This window comes from Phaethon aethereus (assembly GCF_964289735.1).
Source record: "Phaethon aethereus genome assembly, chromosome: 2".
Lineage (NCBI taxonomy): Eukaryota > Metazoa > Chordata > Aves > Phaethontiformes > Phaethontidae > Phaethon > Phaethon aethereus.
In genome coordinates, this window is record NC_138582.1 from 167,264,793 (window position 1) to 167,282,815 (window position 18,023).

The 18,023-nt window shown below is 38.6% G+C and overlaps 1 protein-coding gene across 1 annotated transcript in view; it reads left to right on the top strand.

Annotated features, from left to right (window-relative positions):
* MINDY4 (MINDY lysine 48 deubiquitinase 4) overlaps window positions 1–18,023 on the top strand; it is a gene marked incomplete at its 3' end in the record, with an annotated part of 85,782 nt that overhangs the window by 20,345 nt on the left and 47,414 nt on the right. The window contains exons 6-10 of the mRNA XM_082014794.1: window positions 7,352–7,410; window positions 7,758–7,867; window positions 9,003–9,119; window positions 12,655–12,743; window positions 17,350–17,451. Of these exons, the coding sequence (XP_081870920.1) occupies window positions 7,352–7,410; window positions 7,758–7,867; window positions 9,003–9,119; window positions 12,655–12,743; window positions 17,350–17,451 (477 nt within the window). The remainder of the gene's footprint in view (window positions 1–7,351; window positions 7,411–7,757; window positions 7,868–9,002; window positions 9,120–12,654; window positions 12,744–17,349; window positions 17,452–18,023) is intronic.

An 18,023-nucleotide genomic window follows, 5' to 3' on the forward strand; every position in this document is an offset into this window, starting at 1 on the left:
GTGGACAGCAAGTTGAACTTGTGCCAGCGGTGTGCTCTCATGGCAAAGGCAGCCAACAGCACCCTCTGTTGCCTTAGTAAGACCATTGCGAACAGATCAAGGGAGGTGATCTTTCCTCTCAGTTCAGCGCTGGTGAGACGCATCTTGGAGTGCTGTGTCCACTGCTGGGTACAAGAGAGACATGAACATACTGGAATGAGTCCAGCATAGGACTCCACAAAGATTATTAAAGGATTGGAGTGTCTTGATGTATGAGGAGAGGCTGAGCGAGCTGGGACTTTTCAGCCTGGAGAAGACATGGCTCAGAGGGATCTTACCAATATATAGAAATACATGATGGAATCTGGGGAGAGACTAAAGAAGTCAGAGGCAGACTTTTCTCAGTGGTGCCATGATAGGAAAAGAAGCAATGGGCACAAACTGAACTACAAGAAGGTCCATTTAAACATAAGAAAATTCTTTTTTCCTATAAGGGTGGAAATGCTGGAACAGGTTGCTTAGGGAGTCTGTGGTGTCTCCATCCTGGGAGATGCTTAAAACATGACTGGACATGGCCCCGAGCAACCTGCACTAGTTGAACCTGCTCTGAGCAGAGGGTTGGACTAAGTGAGCTCCAGAGTTCCCTTCCAACCTCAGCTATTCTGTGATTCTGAGCTCATGACAGAAATAAGAGAGCCAAAGCAGCTGCCCTCTTTAAAATATGGGCTATCACTGAAACAGGATAATACAGTGCCTAATGAAGGTTAATGTATGAATGTCAGATTTCATAAAGAATACTAATCAGCATTCCAGTTGTAATTGCATTGTTTAAATAAAATTGAATTTCCTACTCAAAAGAAAAATAGTTCCAGAAAAGTTATTTAATGTACATTATTTACCCAACAGTTATGATTTGCTGCAGTCTTTTCTACTATGCATTTTGGTGAAAAATAGGTTTTCTAGGAATAATGAATACTTTTAAGACTGTACTGTTTGGCCAATGGGCTGTAATACTTCAGTTGTATACAAAAATGATGTGTCAGATGAGGTTGCTTTGCCTAAAATAATACCTGGCATTTTGGTAAGTAATAAAGTTTTGATTCTGTGAGCTGTTGAGCAGTTCCTAAAAATCGTTGTCACCTTGATAGCCTATTCTATGAAATGAGGTCTGAGCTCAGCCATATTCTTATAAACTAAAGCCTGTTTAAAATCAGTCAGAAAACCCCAATTGATTCCAGTATATGCCAGCATACTCAGTGACATGCAGCATGTATGAGCGAAGTCTGAGGAATTCATTAAATTTTTCCCCACTATGAGAGGAAGAGGATGTATTGGGCAATGGTGTCATTTCTAGGAAATAGGAGTTTAGTCAGAGTGCAACATTTCAGATAAAAGAACAGAAAGGATTGCAGAGTTGGAGCAACCTAATAGTAAATTACCTTTGCTTGTTTCCTTCCATCCTTGTGTGTGATCTGTGCGTAGCACCAGGCATTGTCCTTAAGCCGCATGAAGAAGCACATGGCGTCATCTCATGCTTTCATCGATGCTTTGGTGTGACTTTGTAGGCAGGAAGCACAGTAAGAATAGTGCAGTCGGCACCTTCCCTGAGAGACTAACCAAACCCTCCTGCAGTGTGCTCGGCTGCCAGCCGGGGAGTAAGTCTTTATTTGAGTCTTGCAATTGACAATCAGAAGAATGGCTGTCAAATAAAACGGGATCATCTTTGGGGAATATGGATTTAATGAGCCCCTATAAAAAAAGAGAGAGAGATTGCAGTTGCCAAATCACTCAGTAGTGAAGACCTTCAAGTATCTGGAGTTACATAACACCTTTTATAACATAATGCTTGGACCGGAAAAAAGAACCTAAAATAAAAGTAACTGTTGTGACTTTTGTTTTGTGCCAATGGATTTATGGCATCAGAGCCTTCGACATAACATCTGTGTGTGCTGCCATTTGCCCTTTTAGTATTTTTCCAGCACTCCATAGGAAGAAGCACTTAGCAATTACTGGAAATCGCAAATGGCTTCTGTATCATGTCTTTATTTTTGGAAAGGATGTAAAACTGGAAAGGTCCAGCCCATTGCCTAAAATGCATTCAGTCAATGGAGAATTTGTCTTATTCATGCAAACATAGAGGGACTCTAGATCTTCTCAAATGTAAAGCAAGGACACTATACATCCTATTTTTCTGCTGGAGCTTCACAACATTTCCTTTCACTGTGTCAACATACAGGCGTCTGGGGGAGCACAGTAGGAAGCAGCATAAGAAATTACCTGCACCTTAAAAACAACTAGTCGTTTGCAGGTAGCACGAGGAATTTTTGTCCCCCTATGTGTTATGTTGCCTAAGATTAACAGGAGGAAAAAGCGCTCTCTGCGCTATGTGTGCTCACCAATAGGCTGTTACCTGTGTTCACCTTTTTTCATAATAAAATAAGAAAATTAGCCCACTCCTCATGTAAGCTTGTGTCTTCTTCCAATTTAACATTTGATATTAGCATTCAAAAAGATAATTAATTTTGCTAAAATCTGTCATAGAATCATAAAATATGATAATAGAATAGTTAGTGTTGGAAAGGATCTTTAAATGTCATCTAGTCCAACTCCCCTGCAGTGAGCAGGGACATCTTCAGCTAGATCAGGTTGCTCAGAGCCCTGTCCAACCTGTCAGGTTACAGTGGTTTGGACTGTTAAAAATCTGAGGTTTCTGACAGGACACGTAAGGCCACAAAAACTCCACATCCTTAAAAATAAATGGCCTGAAAGTTGAAGGCCAAAACCAGAGAGAGTGGGTACTTTATATATGACAAAGAGAATGGAGGGTTGTATTCACCTCCACTGGTGTGAACTGGTTGAGTGTTGAAGTCTGGGAACCCTTCTCAATGCTTTACGTAGTGTCTCTTAACCGGTCTCTTGTAAGCATCTTTAATGGAATTTTAGCTGTTTTATTTTACTGATACTTGTTTATTTTGCTGACAACTGTTCTGAGTTGCTGAATGTAATGGTCAGTTCACACGAGTGGTACTGTGCTCTTTGAAAATCCCAGATGTTGGGGTGTTGCACTGAAAAATCTTTGATAAAGTACAGTATGACTAAAGGAGCTAAACTTTTATTATAGTAGACCTGGTTTTATAGCTGGAGATAAACATTCATTACCTATGAGGGAGCATTCTGTTCAGGTGAGCCCAACTCATCATGCAGTTCAAACCATCTTGTAGCTCAACTTTTGATTATAATCATATTTTTTTCATATGCAAACCTTCCCAGCAAAGATGCTGTTTTCTCCTGAATTGTCATACAGTCATTAAAAATCAGCACGACAAAAGCAGATTTGTGTGTGAGTTGATTTAAAATGACCCTTTCAATGACAATTTTTTTCATTTACTTTTTTTATATTTGTAATGAGCCATCTGTTTATGAATTAATTTTTCATAATGCTAACAGCCCAATCAAATCAGATGCAGTGCTTAACTAAAAAGGAAGTTTGGAGAAACTAAGTGTATGAGTTCTGTTACCTTTGTCAACCAGACTTACAAGCATGGCAGAATTTATATTAAATCTTCTTGACAAGGTCTTTCCCCCATATAAATATATTTCCTGATATTGATTATGATAATTTCCTTTGCATCTTTACAACAGCTTTTAATAATTCCATTTTTATAACTTTGCCCCAAAGCAGTGGCAAGGTGCATCACATATAATGGCCTTGTTTACTCTTTTGCAATAGTAACGGAGTCTAATTTTTTTCTTACCTACTTTCCAGATCTTACTCAGTATATCAAGAATGTCGTATATGTCTGTATATGGCATAACAGCACAAGACGGTAGGACTTCATTGTGACTTCTAGGCATCCTTCTGACACTAAATCATTTTGCAGAAAAGTCCAGTAGAAAAGCTGTGGTAATCAGGCAGTGAAAGTAAGTTTTACCAACACAGTCCCCTTAAAGCCACTGCTGATCTGTGTTTAATTTTTAAGACCCTTTGTTTATTTGGCCTCTTGTGTATGGTAGTATAAATAGGAAACAGTGGAATGTACATGCATTATTGTGCTGAGAAGTGCTTTCTCTCTGAGTTCAGCTATTCTGCGTAAATTCAGTTTTCTGCAATGCATGAAGATCAGATAGGAATGTTCAAATATTTAGGGAAAGTACTGTATAGTTTGTTTATAATGAAACATATTTTCTTCCTGTCCAATTTTTCTGCCGTGACAGGTGACTTCCCCCTTCCTTAGTATTCTAACTGTATGGTTTTGTGTGTACAATGAATTTTCCTGGAACAGTAATCATCTGCTGAAATGGAAATTGCAATAAATGTCCTGACAGTGTTCTGAGAAACGCAAGTTCCCCTTAAGGAGGGAACCTACACCTGCAAAAATACCCCACTTAACCAGAGAACACCCTGCATCAATCTTTGATGTCAACACTTTCCTCAGCTTGATAGGAATTTCCTTGTGCCTTGAGAACTCAAAGCACTTTGCATACCGGGCTTGGTTCTTCCTGGAATGGGTGTAGAACCAAAGTCTTTTAGACTTTCCAGAAACCATTAATGTTACAAAAACTGGTGCCAGGTGAACTATATATGAATTGTACCATAGCTGACTTTATTTTTGTCCTGGTTTCAGCCAGGATAGAGCTGGTTTTCTTCACAGAAGCCAGTGTGAGACTGTGTTTTGGATTTGGGATGAGAAACTGTTGATAATGTGCTGGTGTTTTGGGTTGCTGCTGAGCAGTCAAGGACAGTCCAGCTTCTTGTGCTGGCCTGCCAGCGAGCAGGCTGGGGGTGCACGGGGAGCTGGGAGGGGACACAGCCGGGACAGCTGACCCAGACTGGCCAAAGAGATATTCCCTACCATACGACATCATGCCCAGTACATAAACTGGAGTTGGCCGGGGGGCGGAAATCGCTGCTCGGGGACGGGCTGTCGATCGCCGGGTGGTGAGCAATTGCTGTATTGGGCATCACTTGTTCTTGTACATTCCTTTGTTGGTATTATCATTGTTGTTTCCTTCTTTCTTTCTGTCCTATTAAACTGTGTTTATCTCAACCCACAAGGTTTTTTTCCTAATTCTCTCCCCCACCCTACTGTGGGAGGGGGAGTGAGCGAGCGGCTGCGTGGTGCTTAGTTGCCGGCTGGGGCTAAACCACGACAATTTTCATTTATAGATCTTTTCAGATGAAACAGTACTGAGGAGAAATGTTTGGGACAACAATGAATCAAGGGTGCTAATTTGATGTAGGGAGTGATCTATGTACTTAAACATAGGCATATAGTGCTATTTGAGACTCTGTGATATCCAAGACATGTAATGAAGCTGGGAGATATCATACAGTACCTGTAGGAGACCCAAGCCCTTCTGAAGCAGCAAGTGAGGCCGGATAGGACGCTGCAACCTGTAGTGCTGCATTTTCAACTCTTAGCAGCTGTGTTTTTGCAAACTAGATTGAAACCGGTTGACATGGGAAGAAACACATTATTCTGTAGGAAACAACAGACAACATTGTGCAATCTCAGACGAAACAAAAATGTGGATTTTGGTTACATCTAAGTGCGGTTCAGTGACATGAATACGTGGCTGAAAAACATTTTATTGGCAAATTTAGTGTCATTGAGAACCTTTTCCTGCCCAGGAGAGATGAAAATACTAGTGAGTAGCTCGCAGAAAGAAATCTCAGATGAAATTCCGTATTAGCGAAAAGCAAGGGGTGGTCTGAATTGTGTTTTAAAATATACTACAGTCAACTAAATTAAACTCTGTATCACAATAAAAGTAGTTATATTCAGTGAGAGCTCAATACTACTTATGCCACTATACAAATTTGCTCTCAGTCCTCTTATTCATATTGACCTGCTGGGCATAGTATTTATTTTTACCTCAAGTCCCTTGTAATATAGAATCATAGACTCATAGCATAGTTTGGGTTGGTTTACCTACCTAAAGGCCATCTAGTCCAACCCCTCTGCAGTGAGCAGGGACATCTTCAACTAGATCAGGTTGCTCAGAGCCCCGTCCAGCCTGACTTGGGATGTTTCCAGGTGAACATGGAACATGGAAACTTAGGTGATTCATTTCCATTCTATGTTTTCTGAATTGTGGCCATCAACATTTCATTGCATAAATCCTTTAACTTGTTTACAGAGAAAGAGAAAAGTGTTTCTTTTCTTGTAGTATCAAACACTATCAGTGAGAAAGGTGCCAAAATCTTTCAAACTGGAAAAGTCCTCAGTGTGATATGTCTTTGTTCTGGTTTTATTCATCTTTCACGCACTGAAAAAGGAAATTAAGTTAATGGAAAGTATGTGATATGACAGCAGTTGTTGCTATAATAATGTCATGCATACAAAGAATGTTGCTGAGGAAATTATTCCATACTATTTTTGCAAGGACTGTCAGGGCAATACCTTTTTTCCAAAGCAAAGGCCAATGATGCCGTATTGCTCTTTTGAAAAAAAAAAAAAAGACCATCTTTTTACAGTAGTTAGTTAAAACTTTTCCTTGGTTCTGAATTCATTTTGGTACGAATTCAATAGGAAGAATAAACCCATCTCACTTCCAAAAATTTAACATTTTACTTAAGTTCTGACTTCATATCCAAGTTTAAATGCTTAGTCCTTTTAGTAGTTGTTTATATGAATTTTTTACCTACTATTTATGTAATATACAATTAAATCACAAGGGCATTTGGACAACTGCTACCTGTTAGTGGATTAAAAAATTACCCTGGTAAAGGAAGTCAGTCTAATACCTTTCCCCACCTATTTGCATTTTTCAAGTAGTTTAATGACTAACTTGAATCTCATCCTGATCGCCGTCAGGGATGTAAATTTTATTTTATGTCCTGATCCTTTGAACTCAGAGGCAGTCACACAGACGTGAATATCCTCACTTGAAATTCAGGGCAGTATAAAATCTGTCCCTGTATTTGAGCTTGCAGGACCTGACATAGGCTGAAATCACACAAATTAAACGAAAGTGAATGTTGGAACAGGATTGAAATCAATCACAATGTATTGCTCTGTGCTGGTGGCTTTTCCTGATGAACTCCTGAAGCTCAGCTTTCTTCCATTGAAAAAGGTTTTGCTCTAACACTATTTATTTCTTTATACAGGAATGTTACTGAGATTGAGCACCTTTGTATAGAACATTTTAAAAGCTAAAGGTGAAAGCCACTGAATATGTTTTTTGTCTACTTGCATCTTTTATCCTCCCTCTCTCTCTCCCCTCCTCCATACAGACACCCCCCTTTGTACATATACATACACACACGTGTATATATATATACAGGTAAAAAATGATATCTTTGCGTGGACAGCTTTTCCCATTAAAAGTGAACATTTTGTCATTCATTCTTTGATTAATTTTAATGTAGGAAATCTCCAACATCCACTTGCTATAGAGAAGACCAGATGAAAGATGTCCTAGAATTAGGTAAGTTATGTCAAGCTTCAGTTTGGCTTTTGCCATCATATTCTTCAGAACACCTGTAACCAAATATGTATGAGTCGTATGAGTCGCTTCTTTCTTAGCTGATTCAGAGTAATTGCATTTACTCCTAGCTTCTTGGCTAAGACTGTGTAAAGAAGATTAGGAAGTAATCAAACTGGCTCGCTCACGTATTTTTTATCTGTCCTTGCTGGCTAAAACTGTATTTTCTTTTTTATAAAGACAGATGACAGGAAAGTTTTGTCATATTGATGACCACCTGGCACTGAGCTTGCTGGAGGAAGCAATTTTTTTCATCCAAAACATATGATCTTTTTTTTCTTTTCCTTCAGTTGATGTTGAGGATGAAGAAGCAACCAGAGAAGTTAGTAACAACCTGGATCTTTCAACACTGTACATACTTCAAGTAGTATCAAAAGCAATTGATGTTTCTCTGGCAAAAGTAAGACTAACTATGGTGGTAACTACAAATAGATGTGTGAGGATGTTATTTCAGTTACGTTAGCCAAAGCTGCAATGGGTTGCGTGTTTGTGTGCGACTTAATTTGTGCTGTATCCATTCCTGAGTATATTCCTTATTTGGTATCCAGGTGAAAAAGTAATGTAGGGATGCCTGTCTAAAATTCAGAAAAATACAGAAGAGCATGCCAAAATGCATCAGCCCACTTGAAGCACAGATAATAGCTGTAACTAATGAAGCTTGTATTATGATATTAATACCTCTAGTCAGTTATTCATGTGCTTATACTCCAGTCCTTTAAATTGACAGTGGTTTAGAACAAATTTATTATTCCCCTATCACTGTTTCTCCCCTGCTTATCCTTCTTATTTAGAGCAGAGATGGAACCATTAAATACTTTCAATATTTTCCTTCCTATTCAGACAGAGGGGAAAAAAAAAAAACCCAGAGACAAGATAATGAGGGTGTCTTCCAATTTCATGTCGAGATCAAAGAGTTCCAAGTAACTACACAAACATTGAGCAGTTTGTTCTTATTTACTCAGCTTTACTTTAGCATGAATGAAATTTCTTCAGTGTAGCTATCTCTGAATAGCAGTGGTCTCCAGTTGTTCAGGGCCAGGATCTGAATTTCCCATATGCTGATATACCGTCTGACATAAAGCAGTCAAACATCCGAGTAACATTTATCTCATACCAGCAACTTTGACAGGCGAAACAGGCTGCCTTTTCTCCATACTGTGTCCATCAGGGTTCTTTTCTCCCTAATGTAACCATTAGTAGGCGTTGATCTTCTAGGTGTTAAATTTAAGGCAGTATTCTGTAATGCTTTCGTGGGAAACTGGGCCCCAGACGATCTGCATAAACAGTTTCCTATGCTGAGCAGCACACAGCTTTATGAGTTGAAGGAACATTGCAGGAAAAGGAAAAAATTGCTCCTTTTCATCTGAGTGTTGCTATTTACAGTATGTATAAAGCAGAAAAGGGTGGTTATAGTTATGAGTTAGTCATTACCCTTCCACACTCCTCCTTTCTTTTTTACAAATTACTGCAAGAAAACATACCTGTGTTTTGGATTTGGTTTTAAAATGAGAACTTTTTTCTTTCTTTTTTAATAGGAATTAAAAAATCTTTTGTTTGGCTCTAGTCTTTCTTGCTTCAGTGAAGAATGGAAAATACAGAGCTTTACATTTAATAACATACCACAGTTAAAATACGGCATTGTGCAGAAAAAGGTACTGTAAAAGACTTCCTTAAAGTGATCTTTGCTTTTTACACTGACCTGAAAAAGGCTGTGTGTTTCAGCAGTAAAAAAAAAAGTCTCATAAAGACTTTTCTCTTTCTTTAACTTCTCTGGTTACCACTGGATGATGTCACCTTGTCAAGTCTTGTTGGGAGACTTGAGATGGATGGAGTATTTCTGAGGGGAACTTAAAGTAGCTACAGAAAGTGTGCGTATGCGTGTGTGTGATGGGGAGTTATTCGTAGGGAGGAGGACAAGCCACTTCAGCTGAAAGCTGGTGGTGGTAAAAGAATAAAAGGGCATAAATCAAGGGTGGAGTTCAAGAGGAAAAGGAATTGTAGGGGAAGAGTTTAATAAGTTTAAGATGGAGCTTGATCTGTCTCGAAATGGGAGGACATAGCACAAAGTGCCTGCAGTGCCAGGGAAGTCACAAGGAGATTTTTGCCTCTTAAAGAAATGGGGCACGATGAGGCTCATTCCTAAAATAAAAGGGAACAAAAACCCCTGCTATGTCACTGGGACTGGGACATGGGAACAGCTGGGACCCCCTTTTTTTGCAGCCATGATTCTGTAATTCTGGACTGCAGCCACAAGATGCCAGCTACTCCCTAAAACAAGGTTTTCATCAGTTTCTAGCATCAGATACCAAGTGACCCTTTCTAAAATCCGCAGCACGTCCCTGTGGTGACCAGAGCTGGTGAAACTACCATGCCATGACTAGGGCCACCCTGGAAAACATGTACCTAATCCATAGAAATTTTTGCTGCTAAAAAAGGTCTCTCTGGTCTAGGTCATTCAGTGGGAGACTCACTTATCCGGTGTCTATTTTGTCAATCTTGCCGGGGCCCCTGACTCTTACAGACTGAGACTGCAGTGCTTCAGACTGTCCTTCTGCTCTGTATGCCAGGTGCAGTTGGTCAGCCTCGTTTCTCAGGTGGCCGATGACCAGGCACTCAGACCAGGGACCACACACAAGGCACAGGATGCATAGCTGTCACGAAAATCAAACAGGTCCGTTGTAAAAATGCATCCTCCTCAATTGCAGTGTAATGCTTTTGTCTTTGCCCCGTGACTCTGTACATATGCTTCTGTGATACCCGTGCACTAGGTCTCTTCTCTTAAAAGCAAGGATCTGAGAACTTCAGTAAAGACTAGAGGAGGAGTAGACTCCTTTTTACAAAACACTCATCAGGCTTCTGCACTCATGCAGAAAATTTTTATCTGGCCTGAAAGAAGTAGACCATTATGTACTATAGAGAAATGAGAGGAAGAAAGGCTTTGTGGCAAAGACAGTGGCTAATAAACATGTCCTTAAGATGTTTAATTAACTTACCTTGTCTAGTTAAATATTTCATTAGGTCGATGATCTCATAAGAAAGTTGCTTATGTTTAAATAAAACCTGGTGGAAAAACGATATTAAATGTTAATTTAAACTCCAAAAGGAACCATGGCAGTAATGTTCACTGGTCCACAGTAAATGTTACTTTGGTGTTTCCAGACCCTGCTGCTAGAGAAAGGATGTCTCATCACTTCTAGCAACTCACTGGCCATTAAATTTCCTACCGTAAAATCCACAACAGGAATGGTAAACCAGAGTGTTTTGCTTAGATGTGTTTTATTTCAGAGAGTTAATATAATCCTCCTCGCTTCCAAAATTCTTTTCAGCTGAACAATTGTTTGAGTCTCTCCTACATTAAATTTCTGTGGTGCTATAAGAAGATATTTAGAATAGTTCCTATAATTTTTTTGACTGGGATGCTTTCCCCAGTGGACTGAAATAAACCTTGCTTTTTTACTTAATATATTTCAGACGATTCACTCATTAGTTATGTAAGTAATTATAGAGTGGTAGTGTGTGTGCAATATAAATGAGAAAATGGAAAGTATCAATATATCAGCTATTTTCTGATTACAGGACCTTGATTTTCTAGGTTGCATACTGTGCATACTGCATGTACCTGCAGGTCCCATTCCAGGCTTAATGCTGTACTTAGGACAACCTGAGAATTAAACTTACTACTTTGATCACATTGCTGTTTGAAAATAGTTCTGGCTGTGCTTTTCATTCTCATCCAGGTTTTTGGGAGGGGTTTGATAGATCCCAAACTGATTCATCACAGCCTGGTCATGATCTACAGGGAAAATCAGGGGTGCAGCTGTAGCATATGACAAAAGTCATGCTATCAGACAGGTATCACATCATATCAGACAAGTTAATCTCATGCTATGGAGGGTAACAACAGCATAGACTTTGGCATGAGTTGAAATCAGAACACGGACTCTCCAGAAAAGCTACTGGGTGGTCCATACTTTTTTACCCTCATTGTTTTTCCTATTCTACCTCAGTAGACAAAGCTAGCACTGATATGTCAACCTATATGAGATGTTGGTTTAGGGAGGACCTGTATTAAAGAAATGAACTTCCTCATGTCAAGAATGAACCCGTTTCTGAGAATGGCAGTATGTGGTGACAGACACATGGGACAGCATCTGTGTGATTTAATATGCTGAATGTTAAGCTGCAGTAATTCCCAGTACTACCAATGTGATGTGTGGTATTGTGGTATCTGTGATGTTGGTCTTGTGTCCTGCATAGCCTACTCCATTCACGCATAGATGTTCCAGACAAATGATGGCTTTTCTCTGTCTCCTCAGTAAACTACTAGAGTACATAATATGATATGAGGCATCTGGGTGAGAACTGAGTGATAAAGGAAGAAGAGTGACGCTGGATGAAGTTTTCTAGGCAAGAAGAGGGCATACCATTTGCATCTCAGGACAACTGGCACAGCTGTCTCTGCCATATAGTTAACCCACAGGAAGAGGTCTTGGTCATGCAATGGGGTCAGGTCGGCTAGATGGCAGGGAATAAGCAAGGAGAAGGAAATACATTGCTACCCCATCCCACAGTCTTTCAAAACAGCTATAAATATATTTTCTGTAAAATTTGAAGTTAATATGGTATTTTTTGTTATCGTGATTTTTCCCCAATGTTAATCATTTGAAAGGTTCAAACTTTCTTCATTTTCTTTCTCTTCCCCAGTGAGATAGCTGCCTGGTGCAGAGGGGTACACTAAAACTGAAATCTTTGTTTAATGATGTAAGTGGGACCTTGAGGGGAGGCATGATGCTTATAGGAGGTAAAAGAACAAGGCTTACTTTCACCCTTGGGAAGAAGTCAGATTGGATTTCTTCCTAGAAGTTAAGGCAGACTGTGGCTCAGTAGAAGTCAGGAGATCTTTCATTTCTTTGCATGATTTTAAGAAAACTTTCAGTTGATATTTACAGATGTCTAGGCATTTTCAGGAAAAATAGGTGGGAAACACAATACCAGTTAGTAACACTTATTTTCACTGGCTTGCAAAAAACCCCAGAGCAACAGAGAGCACTACGAAGTCATGGATGGAAAGAGAGAGATGAAAGGATGGCTTAAGCTTGAATGGAAGCACATGGCTTGCAAAAGTTTTCACCAACATCAAACAGTGAAAATTGTTTTGCTCATGGAGTGTCCCATTATTCTCCTCAGGGTGGCCCATGTGGAGTACTGGCTGCAGTTCAAGCTTGTGTCCTACAGCAGCTTATCTTTGCAGGCAGTAACACGAATAAAGACACTCGGTAAGTCAGCAATTGACATCAGAAATATTTTCCATACAGAAGTAAAAAATTTGTTTCTCTGCTGCAGCCACTCAGGAGCCTTTTGAGTTTGAACTTATGGAACTTCTCTTTGTCTCTGTGAGAGAAAGAAAGTAGCATATGATTTACTTTATTTACTTCCCTTTCAACTGTAGGAATTTAGAGGCTGTTGTTTTATTTGTGCAATTACTCGCTTGTGATTAACCCAAGAACCTCTAAAAAATCCAACAGCTTGAAGTGAGGCCAATGAGGATTATTTAACCTTCAGATCCCATGGAGATATGATTTCAAAGAAAATGTAATCAAGGTTGGAAAGACCATGAAATTCGTGTAGTTTTTGACACAAAGAATCTCGGGATGGTGAAAAATTAAAGTTATAGCTATAATTTTTTTTTTTTCTTGACACTATGCTTGACCTTTCACAGTTAAACTCCATAACAGAATTTGAATCAAAATTCTGCATGTGTATTTTCTAATTACTTTAACGGAATATTGTTAAGTATTGCTAGTGTCAAGGAAAACTGCTTGGACTGCTATAATATTAACGTACTTGTCACTTTACTGAACGAACAGGACTTACTCAGTGAAATGCTGGAAAATAATGTCTAAAAAAATTACTTTATTACCAGACTTGTATTTGCCTTTTGTTTTCAATAAGAAATTAAGTCCATTACAAAAGAAAAATGTCACAAAGCTTTCCTGTGCTTTATAGGTACAGTTTGTTGAATAGGGATAACAGTATTTTACTGGTTTACCACCTTGTGTTTTTTGTTGATGATACACTGACACCAGTTTAGTCAGAAGAAAAGTTTTCATGCTGAGGTTTCTCCTGAACTTCATTACTTTACAATGTAAAAATGCTCATAATGTATAAAAACTTGGCCTTAAATAATAGTTTTCTGCTTGGAACCGTTTAGGAAAGTGACAGGGTCTCTGTTGATTTTCCTTAGTTTTATCTGACTTGGCACTTAATGTAAATTCATTGTTTGGGCTGTTTTCATCAATAATGGAAAGAAACAATGTAGAAAATCATTATTTGTCTTCAGCACCCAGGATGGGAGGTGGCAGTTAACCAAAGGATTACCAAGCCCTAGGGGGTCCACACAGGTCCCCAAGTCCAGCAGAACTAGAGGGTAGGCAGTCCTGGTATCAGACACGTCATAACCTGTTAGAAATATTGAAGACCAGGCTTAGAGTCTAAATACGATACTGAAAATTTTACCATTACTACTACTATTGGTGTTGCTAGTCACTATTGTCACTGATTGCTTGTGGACCCAAAGACAAAGGCCAAATAAACAAGATGCTATGAATTTATCACTTGAAAGTCACTTAAAGGCAATTAACATGAACTAATAAAGAGATAGGGTCAGCGGTATAATACATGAGCGGAGTGTAATGTCAAGTTAATTCTACAACATGATGCAGTTTAGGTTTTTTTCTTCAGTTCTTTCAGTACATCACGTCTGTCTGTAATTCATATCAAGAACCTTCTGTTCAGAGCACACTTTTTAAAAGTGCAAAAATTGGTTAGCAAAACTTTATTATTCTGATTTAGATTATAATCAGAGTAGACTTTTCAAGGGAGAATGAGGCTCTTATCCACATGAAAGAAAAAACTCTGGAAGTTCTATGCAAGAAAATCAGTACATAAATAGATTTTATGATCAGAAATCTCTACAGAATTCACTGAAGAATTATTTCTGGTTGTGAAAACCAAGAATTTGTTTCAGCCTGCAGGACAACCTTTGATCATCTGCTCCATGGTCCCTTTGAGTCTCAGGTCATCCTTAGTAAAAATAGAGATGTTATCCTTTTCCTCTTTCAATATGGTTCATTGATCGCAAATGTCATAAAATTATGTGGCACCCAAATAAGTGGATTGAGGCCAGACTGTTTAAACTGTAAGTGCCCCAGCTCATGCCAGCCACAACCTATCCTGTTTACTTGGTGATATTTGCTTCCTATTTTTCCCCTCCTATTATCCACATGGTTTTAAAAGATTTTGTTTTCACACATACATGTATATGAAAAATGCTGCTGAAGTATGCAGAAAGTTTCCAAGGAATTTCAGGTTAGTAGATGAAATTTTTGTGTTTATGCACAGAAATACTAAAAGCCTCCAGGCTCCTAAAAATGAATAGCAAGATGGAGATGGACTGTTTTATTTATGAGATAAACATATTTTTCACATGATGTCTTTTCCATGGGCAGAAATTCTTAATCAGGCATAAAGAAAGGGAAGTCTCAGAGCTTGAAATGAGAGGAATAATATTCCTTTCTAATTCTAACCTGAATTTTCAAATTATTAGCCACTTCACAATAAGTGTTTGACTTCAGGCTTCTTCAGTGTTCAAGAAATAATTATCATGTCTCCTTACTCTGCTGCATCTCTCAGACACATTAATTAATTCCTGTTCCCATAAATTTCTGAGTGTCTGTATTAGAACACAGGCAGAGATAAGAGAAAGTTGTGATTATGTTTTTTTTACTTGAAAGCTCTCACCAATTATTTCCCATATCTCACATCCTTCAGGAGGGAAACATTCTCTAAATGAACATTATATTCAAGGCCGACATTGAACTTGAAAGTCTGTTTAATTTTTTGATGTTTCGTGTTTTTTGTTTAATCTTTTGAATTATTAGATCTTTTACTCAAATGCTGGGAACAGGTTTTGATGCCATCTCCCATGCTGGTAACACTCTAAGGCTGATAATATCTGAATTTCAAAGACTGCAGTTCTTGAAGCCACAAGATTCTGTGGTTCCCAGAGGCATGAATCTGTTGTCCACTTCTTCAGGCTCATGGATGTTGGGTTTTATTCTTAAATCTGCCAGTTTTCCATTATTTGACTTTTGGCCTCCTGGTCCTCTATATCTCCATTCATATCATGGAAGTTAGAATAACAGGAGGTATTAGAAGACTTCACAAACCACAGTTTATAGGAAATGTGTTGACAGCATTGCTTACATGTTTGGGATCAATAGTTTACTGTAAACATTCTGTAGTTTTGCACATCATTGTGTAAGTTCCAAGCCGACCATCTCAGTGAAAGTATTTAAGGAACAGTGGGACTCCACAGACCGATAGTGGGTCAGTTACCATAACATTTTAGGTCATCACTTTGGGGCATACCTTATTAAAAAAATGCAAGCATAGTGCTTATTGCAGATTGTACTTAAGATAAAATTTAGTAGTAGGTAAGAACATAATGGTGTACATTTGTTGGCAAGAGTTAAGAAATAAAAACTTTAGAAAGAAATTAAGTATGAAGGCCTTTATAAACTAAAAATCATATTTAATGTATAAAACAATACTCTAACAGAATATTAAAACAGTTTTGTTACAGATATAAAGGTTAATTAGCTTCTCTTGTCCATTATTTGCCAATATAGTATTGCTCCCTAAAGTACATTTACCTGTTTTTTTTGCAACCAGTTATAAATACGTATTCTGGAAGAGCATCCACTATTTCTTTTAGAAGAGTAGCTTTCAGGGTATGATTATAGATCTGTGTATAGTGTGTTCCTGTTGTTTATCATAACTTAACTTAGTCTTCTCTTGATTTTGGTCCATTGCTCTTAATAATAATAATAATAGTTTTTTTTTAACCGTTCCTTATAAATCAGACACTATCTTTAGTATTAATCTCCTAGAAGTAGAGATTGTGCATTTCATCTCTTAGATTCACCTGTATTGCAAGGGTATTGTCACAGAACATATAGACATAGGCTAGACCTTACAATTGCTTAGCTTAAGTACCCATAACAGCAGTCTAACCATCATTATGAGCAACATAAGCTCATCCAGATCCTCTAAATGCAACACACGGCTGCTAGCACTTGACCTATGTGAATTAACTTCCCTCAAATTTCTGTTTTTCTTGACTTCAGAAGACACCTACCCACTGTGCCCAGTTTGTTTTACTAGCAATCTAAAGAGGAAGTTGTTCTAGATACAGCTCTATTCACTAGGTCTAATTATCTTCAGTAAGATCCAAGGGACCTTCTTAAATGCCTAAAATGAGATTTGAGGTGGTTCACCCAAAAGGATGGTTCCAGAAAGCCCATATTCCACTGGCGACTTCAGTTGCATCTCCTTCTTCAGAGCTCTTTAGGTGCTGAATAGCAACACCACGTCCTCCTATCACCTCTTCAGTCCAGTGCTGAGAACTCTTCACACTGAGTGCACAGTGAGTGCTCTCACGGAATTTCATTCAGCTGCCTAAGCCTCAGAGAAAGGTTGGATTCAACTGTACCTTTATACCTGGCATATGTTCTTAATAACAGTACTAGCTCCCTGTTCAGCTCACAGGATTTTTTTGAGTTGGTCATCCAGGTTGTCTCTTTCTTGACTATAGAAGAAACCGAGATACCTAAATGATAATTTTATGAGGCAGCTTGCTGGAGCCTCAGTATTAGTCATTACAGTACCTAGATAGTCTCTAAAAAAATGCTTTTGTTCTTTTAGCTACAAACCTGCTGTGAATCTGTGTATACTGTAACTGGGGCAGTTTGCCCTCTAATGAGTAAGCTTCCCAGTACATGTTTTGGTACTTGTCTGTTTCTTGCATTTCCTGGACTGCAGTTGTCTTCAACCTTCAGAAGTTCACAGGACCAAATGCCTCACCATGGCTATTGCAGACATATTGTGGCGTGCAGGAGGCAATGAAAAAGCAATTGTGGCACTGTAAGTAGGAGAAGCAGTTTTAGTTATTGTACAATGCTCCTATACTTGTGTCTGTCATATATGTACATAATTTACAAAATGAAAGTGATGTAAGATGTATTTATGCAGTGGAAAATGAGTTAGGGAGACATGCAAAATGCCATTTCTGCTATCCCAGTAGCTGGGACAGAATAGTCAAATTCTTTGAAATTGCCATGAGAGGTTGTATGGATTTCATTGAGGCTAAGATTCCTCCAAAACCCTTACGAAGAGTTATTCTTCCAAATGCAGAATTTTACTCCAACAATTTTGTATTGCAGGATATTCTATTATGGCTGGGATTAATTTCCCTTTGCTGTAGCTGCCTACTAGTTACTTCGTTTATGCTATGCAATTAGGCTGCTTGTACACGAGACGTCTAGCTTTTCGATCACTAGCTTTGGCTGTACTGGATCCTACATGATAGTTTTAAGTGAGCCAGGTTTTGTGAGAATAGGTCATTTTTTTTATTAGATCAACTAAGGTAGCTGAAAAATATCAGAAAAGCTCTTGAGCACAGAAGTCCTTCTTCAAATGGGAAGTAGAAGCAGCAA